This window comes from Hyla sarda, chromosome 8 (genome assembly GCF_029499605.1).
Source record: "Hyla sarda isolate aHylSar1 chromosome 8, aHylSar1.hap1, whole genome shotgun sequence".
Taxonomy (NCBI): Eukaryota; Metazoa; Chordata; class Amphibia; order Anura; family Hylidae; genus Hyla; species Hyla sarda.
Window position 1 is genome coordinate 212,836,758 of NC_079196.1, and position 16,229 is coordinate 212,852,986.

Here is a 16,229-nt window from a genome sequence, read left to right on the forward strand (position 1 = left end):
GTAAATTATTATGTATATATGTTTCATGAATAAATCGGTCCACACATACAATGGCTAAGTGAATAAATATAGTTAAGTAATACAGATAAATGCAAAGAAACAAGATATAAAGACGTAAACAATAATATCAAAGACAACAAAATACATTTAGCTATAAAATAATGGGGGGCCCTTTGTTGGCTGTTGTCTAACACCCAGAGGCCAGAAATATCTGAAGGTCCATCTCAAAGATCAAGAGACCACAGAATGAGCTTCCTTATGTAGAGTTTTCCAACCAGTTGCCTCCAGCAAAACTACTTGCCTGTTGCAAAACTACAACTTTCAGCATGCCCGGACAGCCTTCGGCTGAAAAACTGATTGACTCTAATGGGGTCCATCGGGACCCGCTGTTGTCCGTTATGCCCCGTCAAAATTACGGCCGTCAAACTTGGAAAAAAAAAAGAGTTTGACAGCCGTTCTTGAAGGGGCACAACAGCAGTGTAAAATAAGCCTAAAACTGATGTAAAATAAACTTGGAAACTAAATGAGATCGTACAAATCAGAGCCGACCTGAAATAATCTGGACTTTACAACATCTTTACAGCTGGATCTATGTTACCATATTGTAACCTGGTCTTTTTAATATGTAATGACTCTGTTTATTATTCTATGTACTTTTATTTTCTTATTCTCAAATATCTGTTTTAAAGAAAAATTCTTTAATAAAAAAGTTATATAAAAAACAAATCAGAATTAAAAATGGAAAACCAAATACAGAATTTACTCTTGTAAACATTGGATGATATCATTTTTTTTCTAATAGTTTTTATTTTTACACAGACTCAATAGTTTGAACTCTAATTTCCCCAAAATGAATTCTGGAACACAACAGGAAACTTATACATCTCTGATCAAACCTTACCTGACCCAAAAAGGTAAATATTTTCATGAAACTAATATTTTTGTTAATGTTATTGTTTTTATCTTCTTTACACTTAATTTTATATTTCATTATGCTTTGTTTTTAACATCTAAGGTCCGTCCTGTGCTCAGAATGTAGGAAGCGGTGCACTGATCCAGCAGAATTTTGGAAAATTCTCTCAGTTTGCCAACTACAATGACTTTGTGGCCCTTAATGGAAATTTCAGCGGGGTAAGTACCAATACGTCAATTGGGTAGAGAGCACAAGTATATTGGTGTATGTTCTAGTATAATTATTTCAGACTTTTTAAAAGAGGGGAGAGAGGGTTGGTCATTTTAGTCCGGTTACTTGTTCTCTCCAACAGTGTATTGTTGTCTGATCTAGGCCTGGCATCAGCAGCAGGCAAATCTGGATAGATGCCAGAAACCACTAAGCTTAGGGTGGTGTTCTGGGTATGGTCTCAGGGTGGTGTTCTTGGTAAGGTGTTAAAGGGGTAATCCAGTGGAAAACAAATGTATTTAAATCCACTGGTGCCAGAAAGTTATACAAATTAGTAAATTACATCTATTTAAAAATCTCAATCCTTCCAGTACTTATCAACTGCTGTATTTTCCAGAGGACGTTGTGTAGTCCTTTCCAGTCTGACCACAGTGCTCTCTGGTGACACCTCTGTCCATGTCAGGAACTGTCCAAAGCAGAACATATAAAGAAATTTTGTTTCTGACAGTGCCTATTTAAAGGGGTACTCCGGCGCTAAGACATCTTATTCGGTTAGGGGATAAGATGCCGCCGCTGGGGACCCCTGTGATCTTCCACGTCGCACCCCGTTAGAATCAGCCCCCGGAGCGTGCTCGCTCCGGGTCTGATTACTGGCGATCACGGGGGACTGAGCATAGGGATGTCACGGCTCCGCCCCGTGTGACATCATGCTCCGCCCCCTCAATGCAAGCCTATGGGAGGGGCGTGACAGCCATAGGCTTGCATTGAGGGGGCGGAGTGTGATGGCACACGGGGGCGGAGCCATGATGTCACAATGTTCCCGCCCTGTGACAGCTGTCACGCCCCCTCCCATAGGCTTGCATTGAGGGGGCGTAGCGTGATGTCACACGGGGGCGGAGCCGTGACGTCACTATGCTCCATCCCCGTGATCGCCAGTAATCTGACCTGGAGCGAGCTGATGGGGGCTGATTCTAACGGGGTGTGGCATGGAAGATCACAGGGGTTCCCAGCGGCGGGACCCCCGCGATCAGGCATCTTATCCCCTATCCTATGGATAGGGGATAAGATGTCTTAGCGCCGGAGTACCCCTTTAAGGAAAGATTACATCAACCATGTTTGTTTTTAAATACCTATCCTATTGGCTTTTTTAAGAGGTGCAGCCTGTTACAAGGAGCTGCTCATCCTACCTATCACCCTATAGCTTATTAGTGTGATCAGAGATGGAACAAACACCTTTTTAGCAAATGTAGCAATTCTTGAAGAAAACAAGAATTAGACAACTAGACAAAAAGTTAGACAACTGTCATACCATCGACTCTCAGTTTTCAATTCAAGCCATGAAATCTTGTAATGACTTATTTCTTACACTGTTTACAGGGCGATGTTCTGTCTTCACTCACCATACAACAAGTTATCGACTACAGCGTGGACCGTACCATTAATCAAGCAGTGGCCGCCGGCATCATTGAAATGATAAAAAATGCAACCGATATTATAAATTTCTTGACTTCCCAGAAAACATCTGCTTTATCGGTAAGTTATCACCATTCCTCCTTTAAAAAAAAAAAAAGAAGGCCCACTAGTGGGTCATTAAAAAAAGAAAAAAAAAACACTTGCCAAAACCTCAGCAAAATTGTGTTAAATCTAAACAGTTTTACAAAGATTTCCTAAAATTTACACATCTTTAATCACCCCTAGGAGGAGCTTAGGAGCTTATTGAAGACATATTCTTCTTGAGTTGTCTCCTGTAAGCTTCTTCATAAGTATCTGGAATTTTATCATTTATGGCTACGTTCTGCTTGTAAATTCCAGTGCAGCAGCCTCCCATTGTCTTCAACCGTGCAAACTACTGAATTTACACTGTGGACAATTTCACCTTGGAAATTCAAAGTTTTAACTCCACCAAAAGAACTGAAGATGTTCATTAATTCGGTGGAAATATGTTTAGACTGGTGGTCAATGGTAACAGCATGGTCCTAGCGATGATAGACGTTGGCGGCGCCTGCTGCAGACAGGGATATTCCGTAGTGTGAACATAGCCTTACTCTATGACTGAGTGGAGGTAGGCAGGAGATTTGAAGCCCTGCATCAGACACATGTTGCTCTGATAATGATATACTACAATTGCCAACAATTTTTTTTAACCTAAATTGAAACAATCTACAAAGTTTTTGAGTATGGAAGATGGGAGAAATTCTCCTGCCATCTTGCAGTAATTCTCCTGCCATCTTGCAGTAATTCTCGTGACATCTTGCAACTTGCAGTTTAGTTTTGGGTAGAAATTCCTTTTCAGAAGGTCCAAATAGCCTCTACTGTAAGCCAGGTTGAGCATCTTCAGATTGTTGTAGTCACCAAACTTAATAAAACCATGGTATCAATAAAATGTTTTCTGTCTGCAGAATAATGTCAATTCTTTGAGTCCATACCTGTCCCAGGGTCTCCTGACCAAATCCTTCCAAATGCTGAAGCCAAACTTCAACTCCTTCAGCAGCTCTGACTGGACTCAGCTCTTCCAGGATAAACTAAGCTTGGTTCTACCAGAAATCAGTAGAGATCAACTGAGTCTCATCCCCAGCAACATCTCCTGCCTCTCCTACCAAACCATGTAAGTGCCCTACGGCAGCCTTTTGTATAATATCTGTCATGGACAGAGCAACAATATACTACAGAACGATGTGATTTCTGAGTATAATAATGGGTAATAATAATAATGTATACATGTTTTATGTCTTGTAGATTCAATGCTCTGCAATCCAGCATCTCACAAATGGCTAACTACAACCAGGAAAACGTCTACAATTATTTCATCAAACCGTATCTAAAACAGAAAGGTGACTTCATATATCATAAGCCTACAAGTTATAAGTTACCTTCATATTGTATTCTTCAAAGAGACCATATTTGTTGATAGTCAAAGGCACCTTGAGGCTCATGGGTCCCAATAAAAATCAGAAACAGGTCCCCCACCTACCATGTGCCATTTATAACAATGTTCACAAGGCTTCATAACAGAAAGTGAAGTGCTGGCACTGCTCTCCCTCTATATTCTCCCTTGAGTAGTCTATATGCGTACTCTAGCTAGCAGCGTGTCTTCATGTGGTGGTGCTCATGTACTATGATAGTGATAAGGTGAATGCAAATCCATACAGTTAAGAAGAAAGTACAGGCAACTCACCACGTTGTAGTAACTTCGTGTTTATTGCTGGGACATGCAGGTAAAGCGGCTTCACGCCACACCGGGATGCCGAACACTAGTGCGTTAACCGATGACCATTTATAACAATGTTGTCATCTTATGTGGCCTTACAGCAACCATCAGGCTCATAGTTTCAACGTACAAAGTGTATACAGGAAACAATTAATATTATAACTTATATCCTGTATTATACTCCAGAGCTGTACTCACTATTCTGCTGGTGGGGTCACTGTGTACATACATCACATTACTTATCCTCTACTGGTCCTGAGTTATATCCTGTATTATACTCCAGAGCTGTACTCACTATTCTGCTGGTGGGGTCACTGTGTACATACATCACATTACTTATCCTCTACTGGTCCTGAGTTATATCCTGTATTATACTCCAGAGCTGTACTCACTATTCTGCTGGTGAGGTCACTGTGTACATACATTACATTACTTATCCTGTACTGATCCTGAGTTATATCCTGTATTATACTCCAGAGCTGTACTCATTATTCTGCTGGTGAGGTCACTGTGTACATACATTACATTACTTATCCTGTACTGATCCTGAGTTATATCCTGTATTATACCCCAGAGCTGTACTCACTATTCTGCTGGTGGGGTCACTGTGTACATACATTACATTACTTATCCTGTACCGATCCTGAGTTATATCCTGTATTATACTCCAGAGCTGTACTCACTATTCTGCTGGTGAGGTCACTGTGTACATACATCACATTACTTATCCTGTACTGATCCTGAGTTATATCCTGTATTATACTCCAGAGCTGTACTCACTATTCTGTTGGTGAGGTCACTGTGTACATACATTACATTACTTATCCTGTACTGATCCTGAGTTATATCCTGTATTATACTCCAGAGCTGTACTCACTATTCTGCTGGTGAGGTCACTGTGTACATACATTACATTACTTATCCTGTACTGATCCTGAGTTATATCCTGTATTATACTCCAGAGCTGTACTCACTATTCTGTTGGTGGAGTACATATACTGTACACATACATTACTAATCGTGTACTGATCCTTAATTACCAGGACATCCTGTATTATACTCCCAAGCTGCAGTCATGATTCTGCTGGTTGGTACTGGACCTCAGCCCCACCCCCTCTAATAAAGTGATTTTAATCTGCTCCGCTGTTGATCTTTTTAATCTTTAGATTGATACGTCTCTTCTAGGTTCTACAATAACTTGTTACAACCAAAGTGACCCTAGCTCCTCTGCATGGCTTGTGAATAATGTGGGCCCCTTTATGACTTACACTAGTCAAGAAGACTTGCTCTTTTTTGCAAATGTTTCAATGGTAAGAATATGGCACCATCTAAGACAAGAATGTGGTTCTTTATATCCTGCTGTTTTGTGTATACACAACTTATATACCTCGACAGACTACAAACAAACCCTGTGTAGTCTGATCCTGCCTCCTCTCTTTGATAACTTATATATGACTGCAGGATCAAACTACACAGTTTGTTTGTAGTCTGTGACCATTGAGAAACAAAAAACTTCACCGATTTTTGAAGTTAATAATGGGTATGAAACCCCCCCTACATAGAGAACAGGTTCTAAGTCCCTACATTCAAATGATGACCTTACTGACCCTACCTAACCTAAAGAGTGGAGGTAGGAGGGGTAGTACAAATACTTAAAGGGGTACTCCAACCCGAGAAATCTTATCCCTGGGGTCCTGCCGCTGGGACCCCCGTGATCTCCATGCAGCACCTGGTGTTCTAAACATTATGTTCAGAACGCTAGGTTTCCATGGCGAGGGTTGTGACGTTGCTTCACGCCCCCTCCGTTCATGTCTATGGGAGGGGGCATGACAGCCATCACGCCCCCTATCATAGACATCACAAGGGGCATGGTGTGACATCATGACCCCGCCCCCAATCCCAGCATTTGGAACAAAAATTTCAGAATTCCGAAATGGCGTGCAGGTGATTGCGGGGGTTCCCAGCGGCCGGACCCCCACAATCAGGCATCTTATCTCTTATCCTTTGGATAGGGGATAAGATGTCTAGGGACAGAGTACCCCTTTAAGCCATATATGTATTCGATAATTACATTTTTAAAGACAAGTTTCATTTTTGAATTAGAGATGAGCGAATTTTTGAAAAATTTGTTTCGCCTTATTCGCCGAAAAAATTTGGTTCGGTCCGAATTTATTTGCGGCGAATCTGTATTAAAAACCACTATTTCTGCCCTACAGAGAGCCTCAATAGGGGTGTAGAACAGTTTGCCTTGCTGCAACACGCATAGGGTGTGTGCTGTGTTAGTGAAATAATACTGTTATTCAGTATGACATGCAGATTACAGGCATCGCTATTAGAAGCACTGTTGGAGAGCGGCACAATGACAGAGCCTGGAGGTGGCATCAGTATGAGGAGACCATATAGTGGCTGAATGACAGTGTGGAGGTGGCGGCAGCATGAGGAGACCATATAGTGGCTGAATTACCCAGCCATGAGTTGACGGAAGCATGAGGAGACCATATAGTGGCTGAATGACATAGCCTGGAGTTGGCGGCATCATGAGGAGATCATATAGTGGCTGAATGACAAAGCCTGGGGTGGTGGAAGCATGAGGAGACCATATAGTTGCAGCATGAGACAGCCTGGAGGTGGAAGCAGCATGAGGAGAACATATGGTGGCAGAATGAGACAGCCTGGAGCTGGCATCAGCATGAGGAGAACATATGGTGGCAGTATGAGACAGCCTGGAGGTGGCATCAGGAGTCCTGAAAGTGACCCGGTGACATAGTGGGGCGGTGGGTGGCAATACCAGTACCCAGTGATGGAGGTGGGTGAAAAAAGGAGAACTTGGCATCAGATGTGTGCCACCTACACCACCAAGTATTGATGTGATGCAAAGATCTCTAAAAGGTGGAAGGGAACAACGTATGGTTCATTGTAACAGGTGGGGGTAAAAACTTCCCCTGTAAGGCCCTATTCTCTCATTATTAATTCCCTTCTTGGCAAGTGAGACTTGCCCTAAAAAGGGCGGCCTCACACAGAAACCTCTCCCTATTTCCACCTGCACCTTTTTAGGTGGAAATAGGGAGAGGTTCCTATGTGGGGCTGCCCTTTTTCAGACGAGTAACACTTTCCTCGAAAAGGTAGGAGGGAACAACGTTTTGTCCATTGTAGCAGGTGGGGATAAAAAATTCCCTTGTCAGGTCCTACTCTCGCCCTATGCAGAGGAATGTCTGTAACTGGGGAGTAGCTGATTTTCCCACCAACAGTCCGCACTGATTGATTGCTACTGCCGCCGACTCCAGGAACCCCTGTTCCACTACCTCCCAGCAAGGTAGGCTGCCGCAAAGCAAGTTTGGCTCCAGACTTTACACTTCTGCCACCATGTTGACTGCCAACCATGCTACCACCTTGCTGTCTCAGCTGCTGCCTCACGGGCAACCTGCAACCTTCTTCTTCTGATGATGAAGCCCCTTCTGTACCCGGCTCCTAAGTGTGATCAGCTTCATCATCATCGAGTTGTGTCTGCACGTCACTGTTGTCCTCCTCAGGTTCCTCAACAGTGTCTGCTTCAGGAGCCTGAACGCTCGCTACACCATCTCCCATGCCACTCTCCTCATCACTACTTTCTCGCCTAGCAGAGGAAGCGGCGGATGTCTCCTCCACTTCTTGGCTGGGCAGTAGCTGCTGACTGTCCTCTAGTAGATCGTCCTCACTAAAGATACTCCTGTGGTGGAGGGAACAGCATAGGACAGAGGAAATGGGAGGACAGGGACTGCTTACCAGGCAATGCCAACTTAGGGTTGTGTCTGAGGAACCCACCGACTGTTGACTGGGGGTGTCAGATGTCACTTGTGATGAGGTGGATGACTGTGTTAACCAATCGATGATGGCAGATGGGTTGCTGGTCGAGACACGTCCGCTAGCTGATATCAGGAGCTGGGGCCACTCGCCCCTAGTCTGCTGTGACCTCTGCCTGATGAATTTAGGCCTCTGCCACTCCTCTGTGTGCTTCCTGGCACTTCCCTTCCTGACATGATTAGTGCGTATATGAGGGGAGTACAATACACTCCACTATGCTTAAAACAGTATTTGTCTACACCACCAGCCGGTGTGTACTTTTGGTTGGCCTTTCACAGTGTCTAGGCCCGTAAGATTTTAACAAGAACCAAATGGTACACCACTTAGATGTACGTATGTAGTATGCACTTATGAGGGGAGGACAATGCGCTCCAGTATGCTTAAAACAGTATTTGTCTACAACACCAGCAGGTGTGTACTTTTTGCCTGGCCCTTTCACAGTATCTAGGCCCTTAAGACTTTAACAGGAACAAAATGGTACACCACTTAGATGTACGCACAGGTTACACTTAATAGAGGACAATATGCTTTTAGTGCTCTGCTCACTCTAACTGTCTGGCTTCTATTAGCTTTTCAGTTGTTGTACACACCAGTGCTGCAGCACACAGTCGCTGTGTACTACACCCAAAATTGCACTTTCTCTCTCAATCTGACTCCCTTCCCTATCAGTCCTTCTAGGCTGGATTTGGACTTGAGGTGAATCGTTGCTGTAAAAAAAGCTTTTCTGTGCAACACACTGCTCTCTGTCCCTCTCTGCAATAGAACGTTGATGTGACTGGGAGGTGCTGTAAAAATGCTTTTCTGTGCAACACAGCGCTGTATGTCTCTCTGTAATAGAACACTGATGTGACTGGCCGCAAGATGGCTGCCGATTTATATAGGGCTGTGACATCACAGGGGTGACTGGCTGCTGATAGGCTGCATGCTGCATGTGATTCAGGGTCATCCTGCCGACCCTTGTTCCTGCCTTCCCAGGATTCCTTGCCCCATGTCCTCACATGTGGATCCGCCATCTTAGATGTCCGGCCCCTGGAACCTGTACCGCACTAAATGTAGTTTAATGAAGCGATTCGAGCGATTGAATCGCGGCGATATTTGCATTCACTACTAATCAAATTTTTCCTGAAATTCGTAACGAATTCGGATTCGTCAGATTCGATTCGCTCATTCCTAATTGTAATCTCGTATGGTAAGGTATGGTTGAAATACAATATATAATATGGTTTAAGTATCTGTAGGAGCAGTAGACACAAAACGTAGGTTAATCTGGACTATTTGCAAAGTATATTTCTTTTTTATTTTATATACATTACAAATATACACACCCTTTATGGGTAGTAATGTGCACATGGATTGTGGTAAGTCTGCTGATCAACCATTGCTTGTTCTCACAGCTACAAACTTTTGCCAATGATCCATCCTCTCTACAACTCGCAAAACAGCTGAATTTCCCCAAAGAAACCGGAATTTATTTCACCTCTCTACTGACCTCAAGTCCATCCTTCAACCTGAGCAGGTAAATAATTCTGCTATGTGTGAGATATAGATAGATAGATAGACATGAGATAGACAGATATGAGATAGATAGATAGATAGATAGATATGAGATAGATAGATGATAGATAGATATGAGATAGATATGAGATAGATAGATAAATAGATAGATAGATATGAGATAGATAGATGTGAGATAGATAGATATGAGATAGATAAATATGAGATAGATATATAGATATATAGATATGAGATAGATAGATAGATAAATATGAGATACATATATAGATAGATAGATTACCTTTTTACACCATTTTGGAGTGCCACTGCCTTTTCCTTGGAGTAGATGTGAGATATATAGATAGATAAATAGATAGATAGATATGAGATTAGATAACACAAACAAGGATAAGTTATCACTACTGATACCAAACTACTATATAGACCTGGCATACAGGTGCACACTGCTGGGCTAAATATACAGCAACAGGAGAATACAGCAGCACACTGCCAGCACAAAGATACAGATAAAACATGAAATGCTATACAGCTATAGTGCAAAAAATGAAAAAGTGAGGTACTTAGCTCAGAATTTGGCGGCCAAATACCTTGGACCACCTTACCATGGTGGGATGGTCCAAGCTATTTGGCCGCCAAATTCTGAGCTAAGTACCTCACTTTTTCATTTTTTGCACTATAGCTGTATAGCATTTCATGTTTTTCTGTATCTTTGTGCTAGATATGAGATAGATATGAGATAGATAGATAGATATGAGATAGATAGATAGATATGAGATAGATAGATAGATATGAGATAGATAGATATGAGATAGATAGATATGAGATAGATAGATATGAGATCGATAGATATGAGATAGATATAGATTTGAGATAGCTATAAGATAGATAGATAGATTTGAGATTTATAGATATAAGATAGATAGATAGATTTGAGATAGATATGAGATAGTTACATAGATAGATAGGTAGATAGATAGATAGATAGCGATATGAGATAGATATATAGATAGATTTGAGATAAGTAGATATGATAGATATGAGATAAAGGTAGAGATTCACTTTGTGGATCCTGTGATCACCAGCTTAACCTCTGCCCTATTTCTCCAGCCTGCCGGACACATTCCTCTGTTACCTGACGCCATCAGCTCTGACCAGTCTGAATGCACAGACTGTCCTGGACGTAACCAAAAGAATAAATAGGCAATGTTATAATACTTCTGCGGGACAATCTGCCCCCGCTCTGACCGCTGACGATGTGCAGGTAAGGGAAATTTTCCTGAAAGCTCCAGTCTCTTTTGCATCTATCTATCTCATATCTATCCATCTAGCTATCTCATATCTATTTATCTCATAACTATCTATCTATCTTATATCTATCTATTGTTACGCCGAGCGCTCTGGGTCCCTGCTCCTCCCCGGAGCGCTCGCGGCGTTCCTCTCTCTGCAGCGCCCCGGTCAGACCCGCTGACCGGGAGCGCTGCACTGACACTGCCAGCGGGGATGCGATTCGCATAGCGGGACGCGCCCTCTCGCGAATCGCATCCCAAGTCACTCACCTGTCCCGGCCACCGGCTGTCATGTCCTGGCGCGCGCGGCTCCGCTCCTTAGGGTGCGCGCACGCCAGCTCTCTATGATTTATAGGGCCAGTGCACCAATGATTGGTGCCTGGCCCAATCAGCCTAATTAGCTTCCACCTGCTCCCTGGCTATATTACCTCACTTCCCCTGCACTTCCCTGCCGGATCTTGTTGCCTTGTGCCAGTGAAAGCGTTTAGTGTTGTCCAAAGCCTGTGTTCCAGATCTTCTGCTATCCACATTGACTACGAACCTTGCCGCCTGCCCCGACCTTCTGCTACGTCTGACCTTGCCTCTGTCTAGTCCTTCTGTCCCACGCCTTCTCAGCAGTCAGCGAGGTTGAGCCGTTGCCGGTGGATACGACCTGGTTGCTACCGCCGCAGCAAGACCATCCCGCTTTGCGGCGGGCTCTGGTGAAAACCAGTAGCAACTTAGAACCGGTCCACCGACACGGTCCACGCCAATCCCTCGCTGATACAGAGGATCCACATTCAGCTAGCCGAATCGTGACAGTAGATCCGGCCATGGATCCCGCTGAGGTGCCGCTGCCAAGTCTCGCTGACCTATCCACGGTGGTCGCTCAGCAATCGCAGCAAATTGCCCAACAAGGACAGCAGCTGTCGCAGTTGACCGCCACGTTACAGCAACTTCTGCCACTGCTACAGCAGCAACCATCTCCTCCGCCAGCTCCTGCACCTCCTCCGCAGCGAGTGGCCGCTCCTAGCCTCCGCTTGTCCCTGCCGGACAAATTTGATGGGGACTCTGCCGTGGCTTCTTGTCTCAATGTTCCCTACATATGGAGATGTTGTCGGACCAATTTCCTACAGAACGGTCTAAGGTGGCGTTCGTAGTGAGTCTTCTTTCTGGAAAGGCCTTGTCTTGGGCCACACCGCTCTGGGACCGCAATGATCCTGCCACAGTCCAGTCCTTCTTCGCTGAAGTCCGTAGTGTCTTCGAAGAACCAGCCCGAGCTTCTTCTGCCGAGACTGCCCTGCTGAACCTGGTCCAGGGTAATTCTTCAGTAGGTGAGTACGCCATCCAATTTCGTACTCTCGCTTCCGAATTATCTTGGAATAACGAGGCTCTCTGCGCGACCTTTAAAAAAGGCCTATCCAGTAACATCAAGGATGTGCTGGCCGCACGAGAGATTCCTGCCAACCTGCAAGAACTTATCCATTTGGCCACCCGCATTGACATGCATTTTTCTGAGAGACACCAGGAGCTCCGCCAGGAATAAGACCTTGATCTCTGGGCACCTCTCCCACAGTCTCCTTTGCAATCTACCCCTGTGCCTCCCGCTGAGGAGGCTATGCAAGTGGATCGGTCTCGCCTGACCCAGGAAGAGAGGACTCGCCGTAGGGAAAAAATCTATGTCTGTACTGCGCTAGTACCGAACATTTCTTGGTGGATTGCCCTATTCGTCCTCCACGTCTAGGAAACGCACGCACCCAGCTCACGTGGGTGTGGCGTCCCTTGGTACGAAGTCTGCTTCTCCACGTCTCACTGTGCCCGTGCGGATTTCTCCTTCTGCCAACTCCTTCTTCTCAGCCGTGGCCTGCTTGGACTCTGGTGCTTCTGGAAATTTTATTCTGGACTCTTTGGTTAATAAGTTCTGCATCCCGGTGTCCCGTCTCGTCAAGCCACTCTACATTTCTTCGGTCAACGGAGTGAAGTTGGACTGTACTGTGCGTTACCGCACAGAACCCCTCTTAATGTGCATTGGACCCCATCACGAAAAGATTGAATTATTCGTCCTTCCCAACTGTACCTCTGAAGTCCTCCTCGGTCTGCCATAGCTCCAGCATCATTCTCCCACCCTTGACTGGACCACCGGGGAGATCAAGAATTGGGGCCCTGCTTGCCGCAAGAAATGCCTCACGTCTCCTCCCAGTCCCGTCAGGCAAGCCTCAGTGCCTCCTCCTACACCTGGTGTCCCCAAAGCCTATCAGGACTATGCTTTGCCTCCTCATAGCCCCCGTCCTGGTAACACTCTGCCCCGTGCCAAGCTTCACCCTCTGCCCTCCCTCCCCATTCCCACTCCTGCTGAACTGCCTGCCTTTGATGGGGAAACCCTACAATCGCTCCCAGTGTTCTCATCCCACGTGAAGCAATTGCCGAACAAAAAAAGGGGGAGACCTAAGGGGGGGTACTGTTACGCCGAGAGCTCCGGGTCCCTGCACCTCCCCGGAGCGCTCGCGGTGTTCCTCTCTCTGCAGCGCCCCGGTCAGACCCGCTGACCGGGAGCGCTGCACCGACACTGCCGGCGGGGATGCAATTCGCATAGCTCCTTAGGGTGCGCGCGCGCCAGCTCTCTAAGATTTAAAGGGCCAGTGCACCAATCATTGGTGCCTGGCCCAATCAGCCTAATTAGCTTCCACCTGCTCCCTCGCTATATTACCTCACTTCTCCTGCACTTCCCTGCCGGATCTTGTTGCCTTGTGCCAGTGAAAGCGTTTAGTGTTGTCCAAAGCCTGTGTTCCAGATCTTCTGCTATCCACATTGACTACGAACCTTGCCGCCTGCCCCGACCTTCTGCTACGTCTGACCTTGCCTCTGTCTAGTCCTTCTGTCCCACGCCTTCTCAGCAGTCAGCGAGGTTGAGCCGTTGCTGGTGAATACGACCTGGTTGCTACCGCCGCAGCAAGACCATCCCGCCATACTGGTGAAAACCAGTAGCAACTTAGAACCGGTCCACCGACACGGTCCACGCCAATCCCTCGCTGACACAGAGGATCCACATCCAGCTAGCCAAATCGTGACATCTATCTATCTTTCTATCTATCTATCTCATATCTATCTATCTATCTATCTCATATCTATCTATCAATCTATCTCATATCTATCAATCTCATATCTATCTATCTCATATCTATCTATCTATCTCATATCTATCTATCTATCTCATTTCGATCTATCTCACATCTATCTATCTATCTCATATCTATCTATCTATATATCTATCTATCTCATTTCTATCTATCTTTATATCCCACATCTATCTCCTATCTATCTGTCTCATATCTATCTATCTCATATATATTTATCAATCTGTTATCTATCATATTTTTTCTTACACAAATTTGGGGGAGGTGAAGCTGGCTTGAAATCCTCAAATAGCGCACTTCAGAAGAGGAGGATGCATATGCATTTTGATTTTGCTATGGATCACTCCCTACAGAGTATTTAGGCTTCTGTCTATGTAAATTTAATATAAAACATGTAAAATTAATTTTACTTAATTAATTACAACTTCATACTTATTTGTCCACAGGTGGCCATCTCCCTGGTCAGCAAACTGGACAATTTTACTTCTGATACTCTTGTAAATCTGGGACAATCGGCTGTGGGTCTGTCCCCAGGACAAATCAACAAGATCAATGGCAGTGACCTAATAACCAGCGTGACCACTCTGGCCTCTGTCACTGGCTGGAGCGTCGGGCAGACCAAGTTCATAATGAAGAAGCTCCTGGACTCCAATTTTGAGGTGATTCACAAGTAAATCATAGATCTCTAATGTTCTGTTCCTTATCTCTATGAAATGTAACCGGTCCCCATTGCTTCTTCAGGTCAAGAACCTCACCAATTTAGGAAGCTTAGTAACAGGACTACCAAGTAAAAAAATGTCAGAATTGCCCCCAGCAGACGTAGTAAACGCTGTGAAGGATCCACAATTTGCCAGCAAGCTCTCCGAAGCCCCTCAAACTTTGCAATTTGCGGTTGTCTCACAGGTAAGACATTTATTTGTACGAGCGTCCTCCCAAGTCAAGGTTGATAATACCTTAAAATTCCTCTGGGTGTCATTGCCATATAGAAATTTGAAATCCCTACAGAACATGGTGATGTAGATCTAACCCCACCCCAAAAACCAGGAAGTGATGGGATAGCTGCATACAGGGTCTTATCTGTGGAACTCTTCCACCCTCTGGTATTAACTCTTCCACCCTCTAATAACGATGAAATGACTCTGCAAATTCTATCCATGGGTGTACAACAAAGTTGATAAGTGAGCAGCTTATTGTGACTGCTCTAGTGGACACTGTGAGGGCTGCAATGTTCTTTTGTGATAGCACATTCTTTTTAACATTTGCCGAAGGACAAAATATTGGCCCTTCTTTACAAAGACTAATGTGATGTTGTCCTTAATTCTTTAGATTGTAGCTGCCAACTCGACTGCATCCAATGTTGTTAAAAACGTCCCTGCCAGCCTGGCAGCCTTTATTCCCAAGTCCCTCCTGCTCTTCAAATCAGAGAAGGCATCTCTGCAAGATGTTAATGGCAAATCATGGAGCCCTGACCAGGTATGAACACGCTGGTGACCCATGGCCTATTTGTGGAGGAAGGTATGACCATGGGGCCAGCCTAAACAGACATGGCTACCACTATTATACAATCATAAGTATAATGTCTAAATTTGCCTTGTTTGGCTCATATACACATACAAGTGTAACTTGAAGCTCCTGGGACCCAATGCCCTTCAAGTACCATTTGTAACTGTTACTTCAGCACCCCCTATAGGTATGTATGAAAAGCCCTGAATCATTACTTCTCTTTCTTTTAGGCTGCCATGTTTTTTGATGATATTGTGACCACCAACGATAACTACACACAGTAAGTACATTATACATCCAGACACTTCTCGATAAACCAAAAAAGTTAAATGTGGCCTAATGGGGAAATTACTCTAAACTGCCTTGGGATGCAGTGGGATGCATTCACATTGTCTCCATTTTTTCAGGATTTCTTCTTCAGTCCTGCAAGGCTTTACGTGCGCTACCACAAATAAAATTTCTAATGACAAAGTCAAGATGCTGGGGAAGTCTATGAAGACCCAAAAAGTGTCATTGACTCAAGATCAGGTGAGTTACAAGGCCCAAGCTTTACTAAAATGTTTACGACTTTTTCATGGAACCATTCACACAAACCTAGAGGGGTATTCCAGGATATTTTTTTTTTAAGCCTTTGAGCCCAATAT

At 44.5% G+C, this 16,229-nt stretch overlaps 1 protein-coding gene across 1 annotated transcript in view; it reads left to right on the forward strand.

Moving 5' to 3' along the window:
• The window catches only part of LOC130285326 (uncharacterized), a 76,055-nt gene that overhangs the window by 41,125 nt on the left and 18,701 nt on the right, over window positions 1-16,229 (forward strand). The window contains exons 40-52 of the mRNA XM_056536683.1: window positions 820-914; window positions 1,016-1,131; window positions 2,498-2,653; window positions 3,520-3,725; window positions 3,857-3,951; window positions 5,514-5,638; window positions 9,563-9,684; window positions 10,791-10,944; window positions 14,529-14,741; window positions 14,824-14,985; window positions 15,409-15,555; window positions 15,816-15,865; window positions 15,993-16,113. Of these exons, the coding sequence (XP_056392658.1) occupies window positions 820-914; window positions 1,016-1,131; window positions 2,498-2,653; window positions 3,520-3,725; window positions 3,857-3,951; window positions 5,514-5,638; window positions 9,563-9,684; window positions 10,791-10,944; window positions 14,529-14,741; window positions 14,824-14,985; window positions 15,409-15,555; window positions 15,816-15,865; window positions 15,993-16,113 (1,762 nt within the window). The remainder of the gene's footprint in view (window positions 1-819; window positions 915-1,015; window positions 1,132-2,497; window positions 2,654-3,519; window positions 3,726-3,856; window positions 3,952-5,513; window positions 5,639-9,562; window positions 9,685-10,790; window positions 10,945-14,528; window positions 14,742-14,823; window positions 14,986-15,408; window positions 15,556-15,815; window positions 15,866-15,992; window positions 16,114-16,229) is intronic.